The following is a 24,669-nucleotide window of genomic DNA, read 5'->3' as shown; positions in this document are numbered from 1 at the left end:
GTTGAAACGGACCAGAAGTGGGGACGCTGTCTCATTTGGGGGCGTGGAATTTGTAGTCCCCGTGTGTCTCTATTGGGAGGAGGGGAGGAGGTTCCTCAGATCATCTGAGTCAGATGATTAGCTTAATGTGCAACATTGTTTTCTCACTCAACAGTAACACACAGTGTCAGTACATACAGAGTATCTGCACATTTATAAAGTTAACATTTAACCACTTTTAACACCTTTTTAAAGTATAATAATGACATTGTTGTGTTCAGGTTACTTCTGGACCAAGTGGGGATCGAACCAACTGGCCAGTGGCCGCCTCGTTGATCCTAAATCTATATCAGCGACAGTTACACACCTCCTCCACCAGGGGGCGGCAGGCATTAAGGCTAACGGTGCTCCGCTGGATCCTGTGTTGTTGCGCATGCTTGACCAGTCACGTTGACCAGGAAGTAGAAGGTCGTGATTGTAGTTATTCCTTCCTGTTGACGGACGCGACGCGGCGAGGTTTCTCTGGACTCACAACAAAGAAAGGAGGTGAAATATCTCATAAAAGCAGTTAAACGTCTCTTAAATGACTTAAAACGACTCTTAAAGGAGGTAAAACGTCTCTTAAAGGAGGTTAAACGTCTCTTAAAGGAGGTAAAACGGGTCAAATGGAGTCTGTACGGCTGGAGATAAACGGACACATGACGTCAGTGGGAGAGGACATATTGTGTGTTTTGGACAAACACACAACAAGCAGTGACGTCTGTCGGCTCAGAGTGTTTGTGTTGGAGCGCCTCAGCGCGGCCGCGCAGTTCATGTGCAGCCTCTTGCAGAGAGAGATGGAGACACTGCTGCTACACACCGCTGCAGGTATGTGTGTGTGTGTGAGAGAGAGAGAGAGAGAGAGAGAGAGAGATTTGGCCACACCCCTATCTGATAATATGTTGTGACATGGATGGACCCCCATTCAAGATTTGTGACTTTTTAAATGTACTCAAAACTTGTCAAAGATGTCTTCATCTTCAAGAGTTTTTGAAAATAGCAGATCTACAAGCTCACATTGATGCGTCACATTGTGGATCAGTTATTTCCAGCCAAAGTATATACTTTTAAAGTGGCTAAACTGATTTTTATGTTGCTGGGGACCCTGGAACCCCCTCAAGGACCGCTGGGGGTCCCCTGACCCCGCTTTGAAAACCACTGTTATAGGGAATAGTTTGCATGTCTTGCTCTATGGTGTGTGTCTTGCTCTATGGTGTGTGTCTTGGCCACAAAACGTTAAGTATAAAATACAATATAAATATTAAACAAATAATATAAAACACTGCCAGAACAGTGTTTCTCAAAGTGTGGTCCGCGGACCCCCTGGGGACCCCCTGCAGGGGTTCAACCATCTATAAAGACCCCCTGCAGGGGTTCAACCATCTATAAAGACCCCCTGCAGGGGTTCAACCATCTATAAAGGCAACATTCATGTTTTTATTTTCCTGATAGTGTTCCATTATCAACATTCATGTTTTTATTTTCCTGATAGTCAGTGTGTCATTATCAACATTACGTTTAATTATGACACAATGTCAACACTACGTTTTTGAGTGGTGCAAACCACTCCAACAACCAGCTTTGTCTGTATGAGTCTATGTATGTGTGTACCTGTACGTGTGTATACCTGTACGTGGGACCCAAAAAAATGAGCATGGTTACTATGGTCACTGACATTACGTCAGACAACAGCTGATCAGGCTATATAATACCTTGCACCACTCAGTTCACACGGGTGTGATTTTTTTTGTTTATTGATTGAAATATGTATTAACAGTTTGCAGAATTACAGTACATTTCAAGCACAAACTCAATACAAAGACTGTTAACTGTGAGTGGACGACCCAATAAAGCATTACACTTGTTTACAAGAGGGTCCACCATGTACAATTCATCAAAACAGACCTACAAATAGACACTTCTATAAAGCCAAAGAACAGAACAGGAATTCATCATAAAGGAGGTAAAAAAGAGAAAAGAAACCTATAGGCCTACAGTGAGGGGAAAAAGGGGTGGGGAGGGGGGGGGATTCAGATTTTACGGGGGCCAGTTTCATCATGTCAACACTACGTTTAATCATGGAACAACACGTAAATTAAACATGTCCAACTGGTTTTGATTGTCCTCCACAGGCTTTAGAAGTATTGTCCTCCACAGGCTTTAGAAGTATTGTCCTCCACAGGCTTTAGAAGTATTGTCCTCTACAGGCTTTAGAAGTATTGTCCTCTACAGGCTTTAGAAGTATTGTCCTCCACAGGCTTTAGAAGTATTGTCCTCCACAGGCTTTAGAAGTATTGTCCTCTACAGGCTTTAGAAGTATTGTCCTCTCCACAGGCTTTAGAAGTATTGTCCTCCACAGGCTTTAGAAGTATTGTCCTCTCCACAGGCTTTAGAAGTATTGTCCTCTCTACAGGCTTTAGAAGTATTGTCCTCTCCACAGGCTTTAGAAGTATTGTCCTCTCCACAGGCTTTAGAAGTATTGTCCTCTCCACAGGCTTTAGAAGTATTGTCCTCTCCACAGGCTTTAGAAGTATTGTCCTCTCCACAGGCTTTAGAAGTATTGTCCTCTCCACAGGCTTTAGAAGTATTGTCCTCTACAGGCTTTAGAAGTATTTGATTGTCCTCCACAGGCTTTAGAAGTATTGTCCTCCACAGGCTTTAGAAGTATTGTCCTCTACAGGCTTTAGAAGTATTGTCCTCTCCACAGGCTTTAGAAGTATTGTCCTCCACAGGCTTTAGAAGTATTGTCCTCCACAGGCTTTAGAAGTATTTTCTTTCACACCAGGATGTAATGATCGTTGGACTCCAGAAAGACTCCCTCCCCAGTCACGGTTATCGGTTTGAACCAATATGTAGATTTATTGATTATCTATTTAAAGAAAAGACCTCTCTCTCTCTCTCTGCCAGTCAGTGTGTCAGGGATTACCCTCCTCCTGTGCCAATGTTGTCACCCGTGCTAGTTTGTGTGTGGAACCAAAGACATTGAACCAAATTGACCCGTGAGGGTCCATTTGGTTTCATGTTCCACTCTCAAGTGGACTAGTCTTTATTTTTAATAACTTTACAGCATCAAGTTGTTTTTTTCTTTTGTTTATGTTTTGGTGAACGTAGATGGAGGAACTGGTGAGAACAAGAAGAACGGAAAAGAATTAAAGGAAAGGTCCAAAGGAAAGAAGAAGACGGGTGAGAAAGAAAAACATCACTATCAGTATTATAACATTATGTGAAAAACATCACTATCTGTATTATAACATTATGTGAAAAACATCACTATCAGTATTATAACATTATGTGAAAAACATCACTATCAGTATTATAACATTATGTGAAAAACATCACTATCAGTATTATAACATTATGTGAAAAACATCACTATCAGTATTATAACATTATGTGAAAAACATCACTATCTGTATTATAACATTATGTGAAAAACATCACTATCTGTATTATAACATTATGTGAAAAACATCACTATCTGTATTATAACATTATGTGAAAAACATCACTATCTGTATTATAACATTATGTGAATATTGTTGCTAGAAAACAATACATTCTTAATTGTGCCTCATTTAAGAATGTATCTCAATCACTGTTGGGTGGGATGGGTGGGATGGATTTGATCAATGATTGTTTCATCTGGGTTGGATCAAGCAATAATTCCTGGACTTGACAATGCAGAACTATCTTCTGCTGCCAGGGGCAGGTGGTCATCCCTTAGTGTTCTCAGATGTGATGAGATCAGCACACTTGGGCAAGTGGCAAGTGCTAGAAATAAGGAAACATCTGGTAAAGTCTAGGGAAACTGAGTGGAACACAGACAACTCTGAAAAGAGAAACAACAGAACATGTCAAACGTTCAGTGCTTTTCTCTCATTTCATATTTTCTTTTCCCCTAGACGTCCTCGCTGTGTGCACAGAGGAGGAGGAGGAGAGGAGACCCAGTCTGGACCAGGAGAGGAGGAGACCCAGTCTGGACCAGGAGAGGAGGAGACCCAGTCTGGACCAGGAGAGGAGGAGACCCAGTCTGGACCAGGAGAGGAGGAGACCCAGTCTGGACCAGGAGAGGAGGAGACCCAGTCTGGACCAGGAGGAACCACAACAAGACCAGGAGCATCCAGATCCTCCACAGATTGAGACGGCGCTGCTTCAACAACCAGAGGATGCTGATGGTTCAACGCTGACAGTAAAGAGTGTCGATGGTGAGAACAGAGAGCCAGAGCCTGTAGCCGGTACCTCCTCCACCGGATACATGAAAACACAACCTGATGTGGGCCGGCTGCCGTCACCACCAACTAGAGGTTACCACCCCCTCTCTTCAGATGGTTCTGATGTGGGCCGGCTGCCGTCACCACCAACTAGAGGTTACCACCCCCTCTCTTCAGATGGTTCTGATGTGGGCCGGCTGCCGTCACCACCAACTAGAGGTTACCACCCCCTCTCTTCAGATGGTTCTGATGTGGGCCGGCTGCCGTCACCACCAACTAGAGGTTACCACCCCCTCTCTTCAGATGGTTCTGATGTGGGCCGGCTGCCGTCACCACCAACTAGAGGTTACCACCCCCTCTCTTCAGATGGTTCTGATGTGGGCCGGCTGCCGTCACCACCAACTAGAGGTTACCACCCCCTCTCTTCAGATGGTTCTGATGTGGGCCGGCTGCCGTCACCACCAACTAGAGGTTACCACCCCCTCTCTTCAGATGGTTCTGATGTGGGCCGGCTGCCGTCACCACCAACTAGAGGTTACCACCCCCTCTCTTCAGATGGTTCTGATGTGGGCCGGCTGCCGCCACCACCAACTAGAGGTTACCACCCCCTCGCTTCAGATGGTTCTGATGTGGGCCGGCTGCCGTCACCACCAACTAGAGGTTACCACCCCCTCTCTGAAGATGGTTCTGATGTGGGCCGGCTGCCGTCACCACCAACTAGAGGTTACCACCCCCTCTCTTCAGATGGTTCTGATGTGGGCCGGCTGCCGTCACCACCAACTAGAGGTTACCACCCCCTCTCTTCAGATGGTTCTGATGTGGGCCGGCTGCCGTCACCACCAACTAGAGGTTACCACCCCCTCTCTTCAGATGGTTCTGATGTGGGCCGGCTGCCGTCACCACCAACTAGAGGTTACCACCCCCTCTCTTCAGAGGGTTCTGAATGTGATGCTGACGACCGTGATGACTGGGAGGACGCCAAGCCAGGTCAGTCAGCTGTGACCCATTTTAGAACTAGGACTGAGGCCAGATTCTACGTTAAAAAAATGTCTTCCAAAACATTTGACGGTTTTCTGAAAAACCTATGTTTCTAAATATGTCAGTGGTTCTCAAACTATTTCAGTAGTCAAGGACCCCAAACACATCCGAAAATAATGTTGTTCCAGCCAGAATTATGTTAAATCTTTTGAACATTTGGTTACACTGCCAAAGTTAAAGTACGTACGTGTCTACAGTCAGCGAAGGGGACTTTTTAATGAACCTGCGCGAGCAAAGTGAAGGGACTGGAAACAATCTACAGGTTTGAACTAGAGATGATCCGATCTACAGGTTTGAACTAGGGATGATCCGATCTACAGGTTTGAACTAGGGATGATCCGATCTACAGGTTTGAACTAGGGATGATCCGATCTACAGGTTTGAACTAGAGATGATCCGATCTACAGGTTTGAACTAGGGATGATCCGATCTACAGGTTTGAACTAGGGATGATCCGATCTACAGGTTTGAACTAGGGATGATCCGATCTACAGGTTTGAACTAGAGATGATCCGATCTACAGGTTTGAACTAGGGATGATCCGATCTACAGGTTTGAACTAGAGATGATCCGATCTACAGGTTTGAACCAGGGATGATCCGATCTACAGGTTTGAACTAGGGATGATCCGATCACGTGGATCGGAAATCGGAGCCGATCATGTCATTTTCAAATGATCGGGAGAAATAGTCTTGTGTCTTTTGTAAATCTCAAAGAAAGATGTGATGTTTTGTGAGCCAACATTCTGACGGTGATATTGTGCAGAAAAACTACAGACATCTCGTTAGTCAGACGTGTGTAGCCGGTTAAGAATCACCCATGCTGCGGGTTAAAACTCTCATGTGGCTTCCTGTGAGGTCAGGGTTAGGTGAGGCTTTGGGATAGTGTTAGTAAGGGTCTAGTCTCGCGTTACCAGACTGTTGTTGACTCTCGCAATTTACAAATGCTTCATCATACAGTCTGGAGCAACGGAAGAGCTGTCATGAGTAAAATATAAATGCTTCCGTCATACAGTCTGGAGTAACTGAAGAGCTGTCATGAGTAAAATTAGGGCGGCTGTGGCTCAGGAGGTAGAGCAGATCGTCCAATGATCCCTGGGTCGGCCGTTCGAATCTCGGCTCCTCCTCCTGTCTACATGTCGAAGTGTCCTTGGGCAAGAAGACACTGAACCCCACGTTGCCTCCAATGAGTTGGTCGGTGTGAGCTTGCCACCATTCACTGCGCAAAAAGCATGGAATACGGATGTGTATATTATATACTTTCCAACAATCTCCGGTAAACTCCCGAATTGTACCATCACACCTGTATATTACCGTATATTAACTGTATATGCTGCTAAACTTGATCGGTTTTCCGAACAACGCGGCCGGTGTGCAACCACCTTTACTCCTCTTTTCACACAGTGATTGGTGTGTGAATGTGGGAAGTGAGGACGCTGGCATCGACTGTTCGCCGATTCACCTCCCAATGAGTTAATGAATGAACCTTCACCTCCCAATGTATGAATGAATGAACCTTCACTTCCCAATGAGTTAATGAATGAACCTTCACCTCCCAATGTATGAATGAATGAACCTTCACCTCCCAATGTATGAATTAATGAACCTTCACCTCCCAATGTATGAATTAATGAACCTTCACCTCCCAATGTATGAATTAATGAACCTTCACCTCCCAATGTATGAATGAATGAACCTTCACCTCCCAATGTATGAATTAATGAACCTTCACCTCCAAATGTATGAATGAATTAACCTTCACCTCCCAATGTCTGAATGAATTAACCGTCACCTCCCAATGTATGAATGAATGAACCTTCACCTCCCAATGTATGAATGAATGAACCTTCACCTCCCAACGTATGAATGAATGAACCTTCACCTCCCAATATATGAATGAATGAACCTTCACCTCCCAATGTATGAATGAATGAACCTTCACCTCCCAATGTATGAATGAATGAACCATTGTAAAGCGCTTTGAGCACTTGGAAAAGCGCTATAAAAATGCAATTCATTATAAAATATAAATGCTTCATCATACAGTCTGGAGCAACGGAAGCTCTGATCATGAGTAAAATATAAATGCTTCATCATACAGTCTGGAGCAACGGAAGCTCTGATCATGAGTAAAATATAAATGCTTCCATCATACAGTCTGGAGCAACGGAAGCTCTGATCATGAGTAAAATATAAAGCGGAAGTGGAGCCTCCTCGCCACTTCCTTTTCATCTTTACAGTCGCGCACATTTATCCTAATGTAAATATAAATCGTCTAAGCATATATAGCTTGTTGCTTAGCAGAAAAGGAAATAAAAAAATAAGCTCTAAGATATTTTAAAATGTATTTCCGTGAACGGAAATGGCAGCTTCCTTAATCTGATTTCGGGAGGTGTAGTTCCAGCCTCTATATAGCATTCAGGAGGTGTAGTTCCAGCCTCTATATAGCATTCAGGAGGTGTAGTTCCAGACTCTATATAGCATTCAGGAGGTGTAGTTCCAGACTCTACAGTATATAGCATTCAGGAGGTGTAGTTCCAGACTCTATATAGCATTCAGGAGGTGTAGTTCCAGCCTAGCATTCAGAGATTGTGGAATAATTGTCTGGCTACCTGAGACTAGTAATTGTCTGACTAACTGGAGGTCGGACCATTGCGCTATTTATACACCTAATTAATATTTATTAATTAATTAATTAATGGATATAAACCTCAATTGAATACTTTTATTTTTCCATTTTATTTGTGCAATTAGATGTTAAATGCAAATGTAACTTACGGGATAGACAGACTGTGCTTTAACATTTACATTTATATTTATTGATAGACTTTATGTTAACTCAGTCTGAGCTAGTTGCCTACTGTATAATAATTCTCCATTAGTGCAATGTACTACATTTTTGGTGCCCTACCTCCTTCTGTGAAATGTTCTATAACATAACATATTATGTGTTTGTAGATAGAATCTGATAGATTGAGGAAGTATATTGATTTGTTCTCTGATGATGTTTCCTCCTCTGTCCTTATAGATCTCACACTCCTTCCTGGGTGTGAAGAGGAGGAGAGGAGTCCCAGTCTGGTCCAGGAGGAACCACAACAACAGATTAAAGAGGAACAGCAGGAGGAGCTAATTCAAAGACCAGAGGAGGCTGCAGGGTCGTCTCTGAAAGTACACATGAGGACTCATACAGGGGGAAAGCCATTTGCTTGTTCAGTTTGTAGTAAAAGCTTTAATTGTCATCAAAGTTTGAAAGGTCACATTATGACTCATACAGGGGACAAACCCTTTGCTTGTTCAGTTTGTAGCAAAAGCTATATTCTCCCTCAACTGCTTAAAAGACACATGATGACTCATGCAGTGGAAAAGCCATTTGCTTGTTCAGTTTGCAGCAGAAGCTTTTTCCAATCTGCACATATGAAAAAACACATGACGACTCATACAGGCGAGAAGCCATTTGCTTGTTCAGTTTGTAGCAAAGGTTTTGGTGACACTCAACAGCTCAAGAGACACATGATGACTCATGCAGTGGAAAAGCCTTTTGCTTGTTCAGTTTGCAGCAAACGCTTTTTCCATACTGGAAATATGAAAAGACACATGACGACTCATACAGGCGAGAAGCCATTTGCTTGTTCAGTTTGTAGCAAAGGTTTTGGTGACACTCAACAGCTCAAGACACACATGATGACTCATACAGTGGAAAAGCCATTTGCTTGTTCAGTTTGTAGCAAAAGCTATGGCCTCAATACACTGCTCAAAAGACACATGAAGACTCATACAGAGGGAAAGCCATTTGCGTGTTCTGTTTGTAGCAAAAGCTATGGCCTCAATACACTGCTCAAAAGACACATGAGGACTCATACAGAGGGAAAGCCATTTGCGTGTTCAGTTTGTAGCAAAAGCTATGGCACCAATACAATGCTGAAAAGACACATGCTCATTCATACAGGGGAAAAGCCATTTGCTTGTTCAGTTTGCAGCAAAAGCTATCAGTACACTCAACAACTGAAAACACACATGAGGACTCATACAGGGGAAAAGCCATTTATGTGTTCACTTTGTGGCAAAAGCTATAGCCAACCTGTATATCTGAAAAATCACATGAGGACTCATACAGGAGAAAAGGCATTTCTTTGTTCAATTTGTAGCAAAAGCTTTACTCAATCTGGAGATGTGAAAAAACACATGCTCATTCATACAGGGGAAAAGCCATTCATTTGTTCAGTTTGTGGCAAAAGCTATAGACAAGCTGGAACACTGAAAAATCACATGCGCATTCATACAGGGGAAAAGCCATGTCTTTGTCCAATTTGTGGCAAAAGCTATACTCATTATACATCTCTGAAAAGTCACATGAGGACACATACAGGGGAAAAGCCATTTGCTTGTTCACTTTGTGGCAAAAGCTATAGCCATCCTGTAAATCTGAAAAATCACATGAGGACTCATACAGGGGAAAGGCCATTAGCTTGTTCAGTTTGTAGCAAAAGCTTTATTGAATATAGTAATTTGAAAAGTCACATGAGGATTCATACAGGGGACAAACCCTATGATTGTTCAGTTTGTAGCAGAAGCTTTAGAACGAGTCAAGCTCTGAAGAACCACATTTGGACTCATACAGGGGACAGACCCGTTGCTTGTTCAGTTTGTGGCAAAAGCTATAGCGTTCGAGGTTTGAGAAGTCACATGGGGACTCATACAGGGGAGAAACCCTTTGCTTGTTCAGTTTGTGGCAGAAGCTTCGGTTACGCTAATACTTTGAAGAGGCACATTAGGAGGACTCACACTGGGGACAACCCATAGACATAGACAACCCACAAACATAGACAACCCATAGACACAGAAAGTTGCACCGAGGGAAGTGAGTTATACGCAAATGAGTGTCATCATGGCGGTACTTCCTTTTATTACGATCCTTCACACCAACCAAGGACTATTTGAAGAGGACGAGTGGACTCCATGTTGCTCCTGGAAGGAAAGAAGACCGTACGGTGGACTCCATGTTGCTCCCTGGAAGGAAAGAGACCAGGAAGTTGTACATGACAAATCATAGATATGGCATATATGGCCCAGCAGATGGTGTGATGCCACTGAAAGGAGAGATGCTTGTACATATCATGTCACGTCATTGCATTTTACCTTTTATATTAACGTTTTAACAGCAAGTGGATCAGTAAGTCCCAGCATGGATCATCACACTGACAGTAATGTTGGTCGGACGTGACATGATGTACAAGCATCTCTCCTTTCAGTGGCATCACGCCATCTGCTGGGCCATTTGTGCCATATCTATGATTTGGGGATTGGTCATGTACAAAGACCTGGTCTCAACTGCGCATGTTTCTTTCCTTCCAGGGAGCAACATGGAGTCCACCGTACGGTCTTCGCTTCTCGTCCTCTTTTAATAGTCCTTAACACCAAAACGGAAGCTTGGCTTCTGTTGACAGCATCTAGAGCGCCCTCTGTTGACAGCATCGCTCTAGAGCGCCCTCTGTTGACCATATCACCCCAGAGCCGGAAGAGGCATCTACTTTTCTATGTCTATGGCGGGACAACCCCTCTTGCTTGTTCAGTTTGTAGCAAAAAACTTTAGCCAACATCAAACCTCGACAAAACATCCAACCTCTATTCCAACTATTCTAGGAAATGGGATGTATTGTTATTCACTGTAGATTGAATTTAAAACAATCAGCATCCTGTTCGGATCCCATCCGGTGAAAAAGTCCCGTTGGGGAAAAAGTCCCAAAAAGTCCCGTTGGGGAAAAAGTCCTGTTGGGGAAAAAGTCCCAAAAAGTCCCTTTGGGGAAAAGTCCCGAAAAGTCCTGTTGGGGAAAAAGTCCCCAAAAGTCCCCAAAAGTCCCGTTGGGGAAAAAGTCCCGTTGAGGAAAAAGTACCAAATAGTCCCGTTGGGGAAAAGTCCCGTTGGGGAAAAGTCCCAAAAAGTCCCGTTGGGGAAAAGTCCCAAAAAGTCCAGTTGGGGAAAAAGTCCCCAAAAGTCCCGTTGGGGAAAAGTCCCAAAAAGTCCCGTTGGGGAAAAAGTACCAAAAAGTCCCGTTGGGGAAAAGTCCCGTTGGGGAAAAGTCCCAAAAAGTCCCGTTGGGGAAAAGTCCCAAAAAGTCCAGTTGGGGAAAAAGTCCCCAAAAGTCCCGTTGGGGAAAAGTCCCCAAAAGTCCCGTTGGGGGAAAAGTCCCCAAAAGTCCCGTTCTAGGAAATGGGATGTATTGTTATTCACTGTAGATTGAATTTAAAACAATCAGCATCCTGTTCGGATCCCATCCGGTGAAAAAGTCCCGTTGGGGAAAAAGTCCCAAAAAGTCCAGTTGGGGAAAAAGTCCCAAAAAGTCCCGTTGGGGAAAAAGTCCCAAAAAGTCCCGTTGGGGAAAAGTCCCTTAAAGTCCCGTTGGGGAAAAAGTCCCCAAAAGTCCTGTTGGGGAAAAAGTCCCAAAAAGTCCCTTTGGGGAAAAGTCCCAAAAAGTCCTGTTGGGGAAAAAGTCCCCAAAATTCCTGTTGGGGTAAAAGTCCCAAAAAGTCCCGTTGGGGAAAAGGCCCAAAAAGTCCAGTTGGGGAAAAAGTCCCCAAAATTCCTGTTGGGGTAAAAGTCCCAAAAAGTCCCGTTGGGGAAAAGGCCCAAAAAGTCCTGTTGGGGAAAAAGTCCCCAAAATTCCTGTTGGGGTAAAAGTCCCAAAAAGTCCCGTTGGGGAAAAGTCCCAAAAAGTCCTGTTGGGGAAAAAGTCCCCAAAATTCCTGTTGGGGTAAAAGTCCCAAAAAGTCCCGTTGGGGAAAAGGCCCAAAAAGTCCAGTTGGGGAAAAAGACCCAAAAAGTCCCGTTGGGGAAAAAGTCCCAAAAAGTCCCGTTGGGGAAAAAGTACCAAAAAGTCCCGTTCTAGGAAATGGGATGTATTGTTATTCACTGTAGATTGAATTTAAAACAATCAGCATCCTGTTCGGATCCCATCCGGTGAAAAAGTCCCGTTGGGGAAAAAGTCCCAAAAAGTCCAGTTGGGGAAAAAGTCCCAAAAAGTCCCGTTGGGGAAAAAGTCCCAAAAAGTCCCGTTGGGGAAAAAGTCCCAAAACGTCCTGTTGGGGAAAAAGTCCCAAAAAGTCCCTTTGGGGAAAAGTCCCAAAAAGTCCTGTTGGGGAAAAAGTCCCCAAAATTCCTGTTGGGGTAAAAGTCCCAAAAAGTCCCGTTGGGGAAAAGGCCCAAAAAGTCCAGTTGGGGAAAAAGACCCAAAAAGTCCCGTTGGGGAAAAAGTCCCAAAAAGTCCCGTTGGGGAAAAAGTACCAAAAAGTACCGTTGGGGAAAAAGTCCCGTTGGGGAAAGTCCCAAAAAGTCCAGTTGGGGGAAAAGTCCCGTTGGGGAAAAGTCCCGTTGGGGAAAAAGTCCCAAAAAGTCCCGTTGGGGAAAAAGTCCCAAAAAGTCCAGTTGGGGAAAAAGTCCCAAAAAGTCCCGTTGGGGAAAAAGTCCCGTTGAGGAAAAGTCCCAAAAAGTCCTGTTGGGGAAAAGTCCCATAAAGTCCAGTTGGGGAAAAAGTCCCAAAAAGTCCCGTTTGGGAAAAGTCCCAAAAAGTCCCGTTTGGGAAAAGTCCCAAAAAGTCCCGTTGGGGAAAAAGTCCCCAAAAGTCCCGTTGGGGAAAGTCCCAAAAAGTCCAGTTGGGGAAAAAGTCCCCAAAAGTCCCGTGGTGGAAAAAGTCCCAAAAAGTCCCGTTGGGGAAAAAGTCCCGTTGGGGAAAAAGTCCCGTTGGGGAAAAAGTCCCGTTGGGGAAAAAGTCCCAAAAAGTCCCGTTGGGGAAAAAGTCCCAAAAAGTCCCGTTGGGGAAAAAGTCCTGTTGGGGAAAAGTCCCGTTGGGGAAAAAGTCCCAAAAAGTCCTGTTGGGGAAAAAGTCCCAAAAAGTCCCGTTGGGGAAAAAGTCCCAAAAAGTCCCGTTGGGGAAAAAGTCCCAAAAAGTCCCGTTGGGGAAAAAGTCCCAAAAAGTCCCGTTGGGGAAAAGTACCAAAAAGTCCCATTGGGGAAAAAGTCCCATTGGGGAAAAGTCCCAAAAAGTCCCATTGGGGAAAAGTCTGATAAAGTCCTGTTTTAAGTCCCAAAAAGTCCCGTTGGGGAAAAAGTCCCAAAAAGTCCCGTTGGGGAAAAAGTACCAAAAAGTCCCATTGGGGAAAAAGTCCCGTTGGGGAAAAGTCCCAAAAAGTCCCGTTGGGGAAAAAGTCCCGTTGGGGAAAAAGTCCCAAAAAGTCCCGTTGGGGAAAAAGTCCCAAAAAGTCCCGTTGGGGAAAAAGTCCCAAAAAGTCCCGTTGGGGAAAAAGTCCCGTGGTGGAAAAAGTCCCAAAAAGTCCCGTTGGGGAAAAAGTCCCGTTGGGGAAGAAGTCCCGTTGGGGAAAAAGTCCCAAAAAGTCCCGTTGGGGAAAAAGTCCTGTTGGGGAAAAAGTCCCAAAAAGTCCCAAAAAGTCCCGTTGGGGAAAAAGTCCTGTTGGGGAAAAAGTCCCAAAAAGTCCCGTTGGGGAAAAAGTCCTGTTGGGGAAAAAGTCCCAAAAAGTCCCGTTGGGGAAAAAGTCCCAAAAAGTCCTGTTGGGGAAAAAGTCCCGTTGGGGAAAAAGTCCTGTTGGGGAAAAAGTCCCAAAAAGTCCCGTTGGGGAAAAAGTCCCAAAAAGTCCCGTTGGGGAAAAAGTCCCAAAAAGTCCCGTTGGGGAAAAAGTCCCAAAAAGTCCTGTTGGGGAAAAAGTCCCAAAAAGTCCCGTTGGGGAAAAAGTACCAAAAAGTCCCATTGGGGAAAAAGTCCCATTGGGGAAAAGTCCCAAAAAGTCCCATTGGGGAAAGGTCTGATAAAGTCCCGTTTTAAGTCCCAAAAAGTCCCGTTGGGGAAAAAGTCCCAAAAAGTCCCGTTGGGGAAAAAGTACCAAAAAGTCCCATTGGGGAAAAGTCCCAAAAAGTCCCGTTGGGGAAAAGTCCCAAAAAGTCCCGTTGGGGAAAAAGTCCCAAAACGTCCCGTTGGGGAAAAAGTCCCAAAAAGTCCAGTTGGGGAAAAAGACCCATTGGGGAAAAGTCCCAAAAAGTCCCGTTGGGGAAAGGTCTGATAAAGTCCCGTTTTAAGTCCCAAAAAGTCCCGTTGGGGAAAAAGTCCCAAAAAGTCCCGTTGGGGAAAAAGTACCAAAAAGTCCCATTGGGGAAAAGTCCCAAAAAGTCCCGTTGGGGAAAAGTCCCAAAAAGTCCCATTGGGGAAAGGTCTGATAAAGTCCCGTTTTAAGTCCCAAAAAGTCCCGTTGGGGAAAAAGTCCCAAAAAGTCCCGTTGGGGAAAAAGTACCAAAAAGTCTCATTGGGGAAAAGTCCCAAAAAGTCCCGTTGGGGAAAAGTCCCAAAAAGTCCCATTGGGGGAAAAGTCCCGTTGGGGAAAAAGTCCCCAAAAGTCCCATTGGGGAAAAGTCCGATAAAGTCCCGTTTTAAGTCCCAAAAAGTCCCGTTGGGGAAACAGTCCCTTTGGGGAAAAAGTCCCGTTGGGGAAAAAGTCCCGTTGGGGAAAGGTCCCGTTGGGGAAAAGTCCCGTTGGGGAAAAGGTCCCGTTGGGGAAAAAGTCCCGTTGGGGAAAGGTCCCGTTGGGGAAAAAGTCCCGTTGGGGAAAGGTCCCGTTGGGGAAAAGTCCCGTTGGGGAAAAGGTCCCGTTGGGGAAAAAGTCCCGTTGGGGAAAAGGTCCCGTTGGGGAAAAGTCCGGCATGACCGTGTTCCACTGCTCCTTTCTTCTGTTTTTTTTACAAGAATATAAATGTATTAACACTGAGTGCCGCCTGCTGGACAAAGGTGGTATGGTGCTTGAGTGCCTGAGATTTCTAGCCATTCCACGATGATGCGCTTCCGTTTTTGGCTTTCATCTTAGATGCTAAAGCAGAGATAGCATCAATGCTACTGAGCTAATCGGATCTGTTTGCGGGGCCCTAGCAACGGTGCATAGCAACCTAGCAACGGTGCATAGCAACCTAGCAACGGTGCATAGCAACCGGAGCGGTTAAAAAAAACAGCGAGCCAATGTTCTAGCGATATTAAACGCCTTAAGACGAGCCTGCTCGTCATGCGTACGGCGCAAAATGGATGACTCAGGACGAGTATACCCGTCATACGGCCCCAACGTGTTCATACGATTAAGATGCCTTTAAAATTTGCCGTTGTTGTTTTTCCTCACTATTTGTTAACTGTTACTTCCAGAATGGAAAACTGGTGGAAAAACTGCTCAAAATCTGAAAAACGCAGCAGTCTGTAGGAGAAAAAGAAACTGCAATCCATCAGCTCAGTTTAAAGCTTGTTGTATGAGTGGCTTTGAGGACATGAAGCACATTGAGTGGCTTTGAGGACATGAAGGACATTGAGTGGCTTTGAGGACATGAAGGACATTGAGTGGCTTTGAGGACATGAAGGACATTGAGTGGCTTTGAGGACATGAAGGACATTGAGTGGCTTTGAGGACATTAAGGACATTGAGTGGCTTTGAGGACATTACACACATTGAGTGGCTTTGAGGACATTAAGGACATTGAGTGGCTTTGAGGACATTACACACATTGAGTGGCTTTGAGGACATGAAGCACATTGAGTGGCTTTGAGGACATGAAGGACATTGAGTGGCTTTGAGGACATTAAACACATTGAGTGGCTTTGAGGACATTAAACACATTGAGTGGCTTTGAGGACATGAAGGACATTGAGTGGCTTTGAGGACATTAAGCACATTGAGTGGCTAGCCTGACTTAGAGTATAGCCCCGCCCACATGGCAATAGCCCCGCCCACATGACCATAGCCCCGCCCACCACTAGCTCTCAACCTCCATCTCGAGTCTTCCCCAACCTTTTTTCTTCTCCCAGGGCACCACACACACACACACACACACACACACACAAGCTATATTGTTTATTTTCATTATAATATTATATTATTTTAAAATTGCCATTCGTGTGTGTGCGTGTGCGTGCGTGCGTGCACGTTACTGAGTTCATTGATTCTGACATTTAATTATGCATTTTATGCTATTGTTCTTATTTTCTATTCTCAACTCCTGATTAACTAGTTTTAAGGTAAAATCTCAAGACACTTGTAACCATTTATAGCAGAAGTACCAGATCTACAAGCTCACAATGTGTGCCAATGCAATCAGCTTATAGATCGCCCAGCGGTCAGTTTGCTGTGCTCCCGTGGGCCGGCCATGGCCACGGGGAAGCTATGCTATTTTGCAACTCTGTCTTTGAAATAAATATCTCCGACTGAGACCGTTGGTTCATCTCTCTGCCTGTTTGTCTTCATCTGATGTTTTGACGACAACATGTTTTTTCCACTACTTTGCCTGGTAGTTTTTGAGAACTCCATTCTTCTTTAGTTGGTTAGTCTGTATAGAAAATACACGACATTACAATCAGAACTGCAACCTCAAAATATAAATGTTAATTGGAAGAGCCTGGCTTTTTTTCTTTTTTAATGGAAACAGTAAAAACTCAAATAACAAAAATATATAGTTTTAAAGAATAGACCAAATACGTAAACCTAAAATCTAACACTAAACCTAAACCCCACAGGAAGCCACGAGCTGGTCATAAAACCTGCCACTGGCTAATTGAGGAGCCATGGGGTGAATTAACCCTAAACCCCAATAAGGATAAATAAACCACAATCCTAAAACAATAGGGTAAACTTAAACTCGGGGATAAACTGGAGAAAATCTTCACTTCACTGTTGAGAGCATCTAGTGATTCATCAGTTCTCAATCTCTTATATCTAGTCACCATTTCTTCATTCTATTGTCACAGTCATAAATCACAAAGACTGACAAATGGTCACTTATAATGAATTGCATTCCTATAGCGCTTTTCCAAGTGCTCAAAGCGCTTTACAATGGTTCATTCATTCATTCATACATTGGGAGGTGAAGGTTAATTCATTCATACATTGGGAGGTGAAGGTTAATTCATTCATACATTGGGAGGTGAAGGTTCATTCATTCATACATTGGGAGGTGAAGGTTAATTCATTCATACATTGGGAGGTGAAGGTTCATTCATTCATACATTGGGAGGTGAAGGTTAATTCATTCATACATTGGGAGGTGAAGGTTAATTAATTCATACATTGGGAGGTGAAGGTTAATTCATTCATACATTGGGAGGTGAAGGTCCATTCATTCATACATTGGGAGGTGAAGGTTCATTCATACATTGGGAGGTGAAGGTTCATTCATTCATACATTGGGAGGTGAAGGTTAATTAATTCATACATTGGGAGGTGAAGGTTCATTCATTCATACATTGGGAGGTGAAGGTTAATTCATTCATACATTGGGAGGTGAAGGTCCATTCATTCATACATTGGGAGGTGAAGGTTCATTCATTCATACATTGGGAGGTGAAGGTCCATTCATTCATACATTGGGAGGTGAAGGTTAATTCATTCATACATTGGGAGGTGAAGGTTCATTCATTCATACATTGGGAGGTGAAGGTCCATTCATTCATACATTGGGAGGTGGCGGTTCATTCATTCATACATTGGGAGGTGAAGGTTCATTCATTCATACATTGGGAGGTGAAGGTCCATTCATTCATACATTGGGAGGTGAAGGTTCATTCATTCATACATTGGGAGGTGAAGGTTAATTCATTCATGCATTGGGAGGTGAAGGTTCATTCATTCATGCATTGGGAGGTGAAGGTTCATTCATTCATGCATTGGGAGGTGAAGGTTCATTCATTCATGCATTGGGAGGTGAAGGTTCATTCATTCATACATTGGGAGGTGAAGGTTCATTCATTCATACATTGGGAGGTGAAGGTTCATTCGTTCATGCATTGGGAGGTGAAGGGGCGAACAATCGACGCCAGTGTCCTCACTTCCCACATTCACACGCCAATGGTGGCAAGCTCACACCGACCAACTCATTGGAGGCGTTCAGTGTCTTCTTGCCCAAGGACACTTTGACATGTGGACAGGAGGAGCCGGGATTCGAACCGCCGACCCAGGGGTCATTGGACGACCTGCTCTACCTCCTGAGCCACAGCCGCCCTATTGATCTATTATTAGTTGCTGAGAGAGATGCAATTCTGCTAGGCTGTGTTATGGTAGGAAAAATACTCATTCTATACATTGTATCTATGAATTCATCAATTAATACCCGTTTGTGAGGATTTTTAATATCAATATTAAAATCTCCGCAAATGTATGCTACCTTCTGCTCAGTCTTTATGAACATCTCTTCCATTAACTGGTCTGAAAACATCGATCTTAGAGTTGCGTCTCAATCCATTCTTGCCGATAGAATAGGCCTTGATCAATGCATGCCATTTGATCAATAAAAATCACACCCGTGTGAAGTAAGTGGTGCAACAGTTAGTGAAACAGTTGACAGAGTTACCGTGTGGGGGTCCCTCTATTGTACCCTCTACTGTACTGTACTGTACTGTACTGTCACTGTACTGTACTGGCACACCCAAAATCACCATATATACAGTTAATATGTGCGTGTGTGTTTGTGTGTGTGTGCGCACAGGTGGTGAAAAACAACCATGCTGTTTTCGTGCTCAGACGCACCCACCCACCCAGCCTGCCACCCACCCAGCCAGCCACCCAGCCACACACATAGTCACTTAAGGAAGTGGTTGCACCACTTAAAAAATAAAGCTAGCAAAACCAAAAAAATCTTCCATATCGATGAAAATAATCCATGCTTTCCGTTTTCCGTTTAATTCAGTGCATGCATTTAATAATCCGTTCCATGCAGGTAACAAAGGCTTTAACCCATTTTGTGCGGGAACCCCTTTTGGTGTTTTATGCATTCTGTTCTACTTTAGCTATTAGCAGATTTATAAGCTCATAGCTCGAACTTGTAGGTCTGCTATTTTTGAAAAGTCGTGAAAATGTGGCGCAAATCTTTGAATATATATTTCAGAGCGAACATTTTTAACTAAAATGTTGGCTTCTGGGGGGTCCCTGGAACTACATATTTTGAGATGGGGGTCTGTGGCCCAATAGAGAAAATTCTGGGGGTCCTTGACATGAAAAAGCTGAGCACCACTGACATAGAAACAGAGGTTTTTCAGAAAAATGTTAGGATTTAGAAGCCTTTTTTTAAATCGACCTCAGTCCAAAATGGGTTAAAAACCCAGGCTTTCCGTTAATGTCACTCATACAGATATCAGTCCATCCCGAAAAAGAACAAAGTAAGAAGAGAATTACTCCTTTCATCAATCTTCCGATTACTTCTGGGTTTAGTAGTACAAAAAACGTTTACCACAGGGGAAACAATCCAGCAACCCGGGTTTGTAATAGCTATGGTGAAAAGGAGGGTGCAGTACTTAGTTTAGACAGTTTTTGGTTAGACTAGTCATTAGTCCTACAACTACAACCTATCTCAAACCCTCACCCTAACCCTAACCTCCCACGAGGCAGCACACCTAAACCTAACCTTAACACATGTCTAACCAATGACTAGTCTAAACTAAGTATGCACCCCCCTAAACCTAACCTCCCACGGGGCAGCACACCTAAACCTAACCTTAACCCATGTCTAACCAATGACTAGTCTAAACTAAGTATGCACCCCCCCTAAACCTAACCTCCCACAGGGCAGCACACCTAAACCTAACCTTAACCCATGTCTAACCAATGACTAGTCTAAACTAAGTATGCACCCCCCTAAACCTAACCTCCCACAGGGCAGCACACCTAAACCTAACCTTAACCCATGTCTAACCAATGACTAGTCTAAACTAAGTATGCACCCCCCTAAACCTAACCTCCCACAGGGCAGCACACCTAAACCTAACCTTAACCCATGTCTAACCAATGACTAGTCTAAACTAAGTATGCACCCCCCTAAACCTAACCTCCCACAGGGCAGCACACCTAAACCTAACCTTAACCCATGTCTAACCAATGACTAGTCTAAACTAAGTATGCACCCCCCTAAACCTAACCTCCCACAGGGCAGCACACCTAAACCTAACCTTAACCCATGTCTAACCAATGACTAGTCTAAACTAAGTATGCACCCCCCTAAACCTAACCTTAACCCATGTCTAACCAATGACTAGTCTAAACTAAGTATGCACCCCCCTAAACCTAACCTTAACCCATGTCTAACCAATGACTAGTCTAAACTAAGTATGCACCCCCCTAAACCTAACCTTAACCCATGTCTAACCAATGACTAGTCTAAACTAAGTATGCACCCCCCTAAACCTAACCTTAACCCATGTCTAATCAATGACTAGTCTAAACTAAGTATGCACCCCCCTAAACCTAACCTTAACCCATGTCTAACCAATGACTAGTCTAAACTAAGTATGCACCCCCCTAAACCTAACCTTAACCCATGTCTAACCAATGACTAGTCTAAACTAAGTATGCACCCCCCTAAACCTAACCTTAACCCATGTCTAACCAATGACTAGTCTAAACTAAGGATGCACCCCCCTAAACCTAACCTTAACCCATGTCTAACCAATGACTAGTCTAAACTAAGTATGCACCCACCTAAACCTAACCTTAACCCATGTCTAACCAATGACTAGTCTAAACTAAGTATGCACCCACCTAAACCTAACCTTAACCCATGTCTAACCAATGACTAGTCTAAACTAAGTATGCACCCCCCTAAACCTAACCTTAACCCATGTCTAACCAATGACTAGTCTAAACTAAGTATGCACCCACCTAAACCTAACCTTAACCCATGTCTAACCAATGACTAGTCTAAACTAAGTATGCACCCCTAAAGGATGCAAGCCAAACAAGCCATGTTATTCGAAGCAAAAATGGAGAAGTACGGTATGCCACGGCCATACTTAAAGGACCACTTCACCACTTTTCAACTTGTCTTCCTATAATTGGTCCTAACTAATGTTCATGATAAAATACCACCATTTTTTCCTACTCAGTCTGTGTCTCATAGGAAGGCTGTGGGCAGTTCAGAAACCCGTCCACCAGTGACATCATCGATGGTGAATCCAAGCTAATAGAAACGGCAGGCTTTCTTTTCCTGAAAAGTTGCAATGCAAAAGTTGAAGCCATCGCTTTCACGATAATACAAATCTAAATATATTTTAAAACAAATCTTGTTTGATGATGATGTCACTGGTGGACGGGTGTCCAAACTGCCCAAAGCCCTCCTATGAGACACAGACTGAGTAGGAAAAAATGGTGGTGTTTTATCATGAACATTAGTGAGGACCAATTATATGAAGAGATGTTCAAAAGTGGTGAAGTGGTCCTTTAAGAAGAATTAAAGGCAATATAATAGCAGCGCAAAAAATAGTCAATTATTCACAAGCCATTTTAAACTCATGGTTTCATCTCCTGTAACCGTGGCAGGCTTTTATCTGTATTCGTCCAACTTGCTTCGATCTCTTACCATGATGGCCTTCGCTTCCTCAGATCCGTTCAGCTTAATCCATACCTTGCAGTTTCTTGTCCAGGTGCCTTGTGTATCCTTCCGTTCTTTTCCAGGATGCCTATGTAATAAGGATAGACATACATAAGCTATAAACTATATGTAATAAGGATAGACATACATAAGCTATAAACTATATGTAATAAGGATAGGCATACATAAGCTATAAACTATATGTAATAAGGATAGACATACATAAGCTATAAACTATATGTAATAAGGATAGGCATACATAAGCTATAAACTATATGTAATAAGGATAGACATACATAAGCTATAAACTATATGTAATAAGGATAGGCATACATAAGCTATAAACTATATGTAATAAGGATAGACATACATAAGCTATAAACTATATGTAATAAGGATAGGCATACATAAGCTATAAACTATATGTAATAAGGATAGGCATACATAAGCTATAAACTATATGTAATAAGGATAGGCATACATAAGCTATAAGCTATATGTAATAATAAGGATAGACATACATAAGCTATAAACTATATGTAATAAGGATAGACATACATAAGCTATAAACTATATGTAATAAGGATAGGCATACATAAGCTATAAACTATATGTAATAAGGATAGACATACATAAGCTATAAACTATATGTAATAATAAGGATAGACATACATAAGCTATAAACTATATGTAATAAGGATAGGCATACATAAGCTATAAGCTATATGTAATAATAAGGATAGGCATACATAAGCTATAAGCTATATGTAATAAGGATAGGCATACATAAGCTATAAACTATATGTAATAAGGATAGACATACATAAGCTATAAACTATATGTAATAAGGATAGACATACATAAGCTATAAACTATATGTAATAAGGATAGGCATACATAAGCTATAAGCTATATGTAATAATAAGGATAGACATACATAAGCTATAAACTATATGTAATAAGGATAGGCATACATAAGCTATAAACTATATGTAATAATAAGGATAGACATACATAAGCTATAAACTATATGTAATAAGGATAGGCATACATAAGCTATAAACTATATGTAATAAGGATAGACATACATAAGCTATAAACTATATGTAATAAGGATAGGCATACATAAGCTATAAACTATATGTAATAAGGATAGACATACATAAGCTATAAACTATATGTAATAAGGATAGGCATACATAAGCTATAAACTATATGTAATAAGGATAGACATACATAAGCTATAAACTATATGTAATAAGGATAGACATACATAAGCTATAAACTATATGTAATAAGGATAGGCATACATAAGCTATAAACTATATGTAATAAGGATAGACATACATAAGCTATAAACTATATGTAATAAGGATAGACATACATAAGCTATAAACTATATGTAATAAGGATAGACATACATAAGCTATAAACTATATGTAATAAGGATAGGCATACATAAGCTATAAGCTATATGTAATAATAAGGATAGACATACATAAGCTATAAACTATATGTAATAAGGATAGGCATACATAAGCTATAAACTATATGTAATAAGGATAGACATACATAAGCTATAAACTATATGTAATAATAAGGATAGACATACATAAGCTATAAGCTATATGTAATAATAAGGATAGACATACATAAGCTATAAGCTATATGTAATAATAAGGATAGGCATACATAAGCTATAAACTATATGTAATAAGGATAGGCATACATAAGCTATAAACTATATGTAATAATAAGGATAGGCATACATAAGCTATAAACTATATGTAATAATAAGGATAGGCATACATAAGCTATAAGCTATATGTAATAATAAGGATAGGCATACATAAGCTATAAACTATATGTAATAAGGATAGACATACATAAGCTATAAACTATATGTAATAAGGATAGACATACATAAGCTATAAACTATATGTAATAAGGATAGACATACATAAGCTATAAACTATATGTAATAATAAGGATAGGCATACATAAGCTATAAACTATATGTAATAATAAGGATAGGCATACATAAGCTATAAACTATATGTAATAAGGATAGACATACATAAGCTATAAACTATATGTAATAATAAGGATAGGCATACATAAGCTATAAACTATATGTAATAATAAGGATAGACATACATAAGCTATAAGCTATATGTAATAATAAGGATAGGCATACATAAGCTATAAGCTATATGTAATAAGGATAGGCATACATAAGCTATAAACTATATGTAATAATAAGGATAGGCATACATAAGCTATAAACTATATGTAATAATAAGGATAGGCATACATAAGCTATAAACTATATGTAATAAGGATAGGCATACATAAGCTATAAACTATATGTAATAATAAGGATAGGCATACATAAGCTATAAACTATATGTAATAAGGATAGACATACATAAGCTATAAACTATATGTAATAATAAGGATAGGCATACATAAGCTATAAGCTATATGTAATAAGGATAGGCATACATAAGCTATAAACTATATGTAATAATAAGGATAGGCATACATAAGCTATAAACTATATGTAATAAGGATAGGCATACATAAGCTATAAACTATATGTAATAATAAGGATAGGCATACATAAGCTATAAACTATATGTAATAAGGATAGACATACATAAGCTATAAACTATATGTAATAATAAGGATAGGCATACATAAGCTATAAACTATATGTAATAAGGATAGACATACATAAGCTATAAACTATATGTAATAATAAGGATAGGCATACATAAGCTATAAACTATATGTAATAATAAGGATAGACATACATAAGCTATAAGCTATATGTAATAATAAGGATAGGCATACATAAGCTATAAGCTATATGTAATAAGGATAGGCATACATAAGCTATAAACTATATGTAATAATAAGGATAGGCATACATAAGCTATAAACTATATGTAATAAGGATAGGCATACATAAGCTATAAACTATATGTAATAAGGATAGACATACATAAGCTATAAA

At 41.7% G+C, this 24,669-nt stretch overlaps 1 protein-coding gene across 1 annotated transcript in view; it reads left to right on the top strand.

The window, feature by feature from the left end:
• Window positions 1-598: 598 nt before the first annotated feature.
• LOC306915935 (uncharacterized protein) overlaps window positions 599-24,669 on the top strand; it is a gene marked incomplete at its 3' end in the record, with an annotated part of 27,440 nt that continues 3,369 nt past the window's right edge. The window contains exons 1-3 of the mRNA XM_079493606.1: window positions 599-846; window positions 3,130-3,201; window positions 3,921-5,216. Coding sequence (XP_079349732.1) covers window positions 645-846; window positions 3,130-3,201; window positions 3,921-5,216 — 1,570 coding nt within the window. The 5' untranslated portion in view covers window positions 599-644. The remainder of the gene's footprint in view (window positions 847-3,129; window positions 3,202-3,920; window positions 5,217-24,669) is intronic.

This window comes from Electrona antarctica, assembly GCF_951216825.1.
Source record: "Electrona antarctica genome assembly, chromosome: 22".
NCBI classification, from domain to species: domain Eukaryota; kingdom Metazoa; phylum Chordata; class Actinopteri; order Myctophiformes; family Myctophidae; genus Electrona; species Electrona antarctica.
This window is presented reverse-complemented; position numbering and strand designations above follow the sequence as displayed.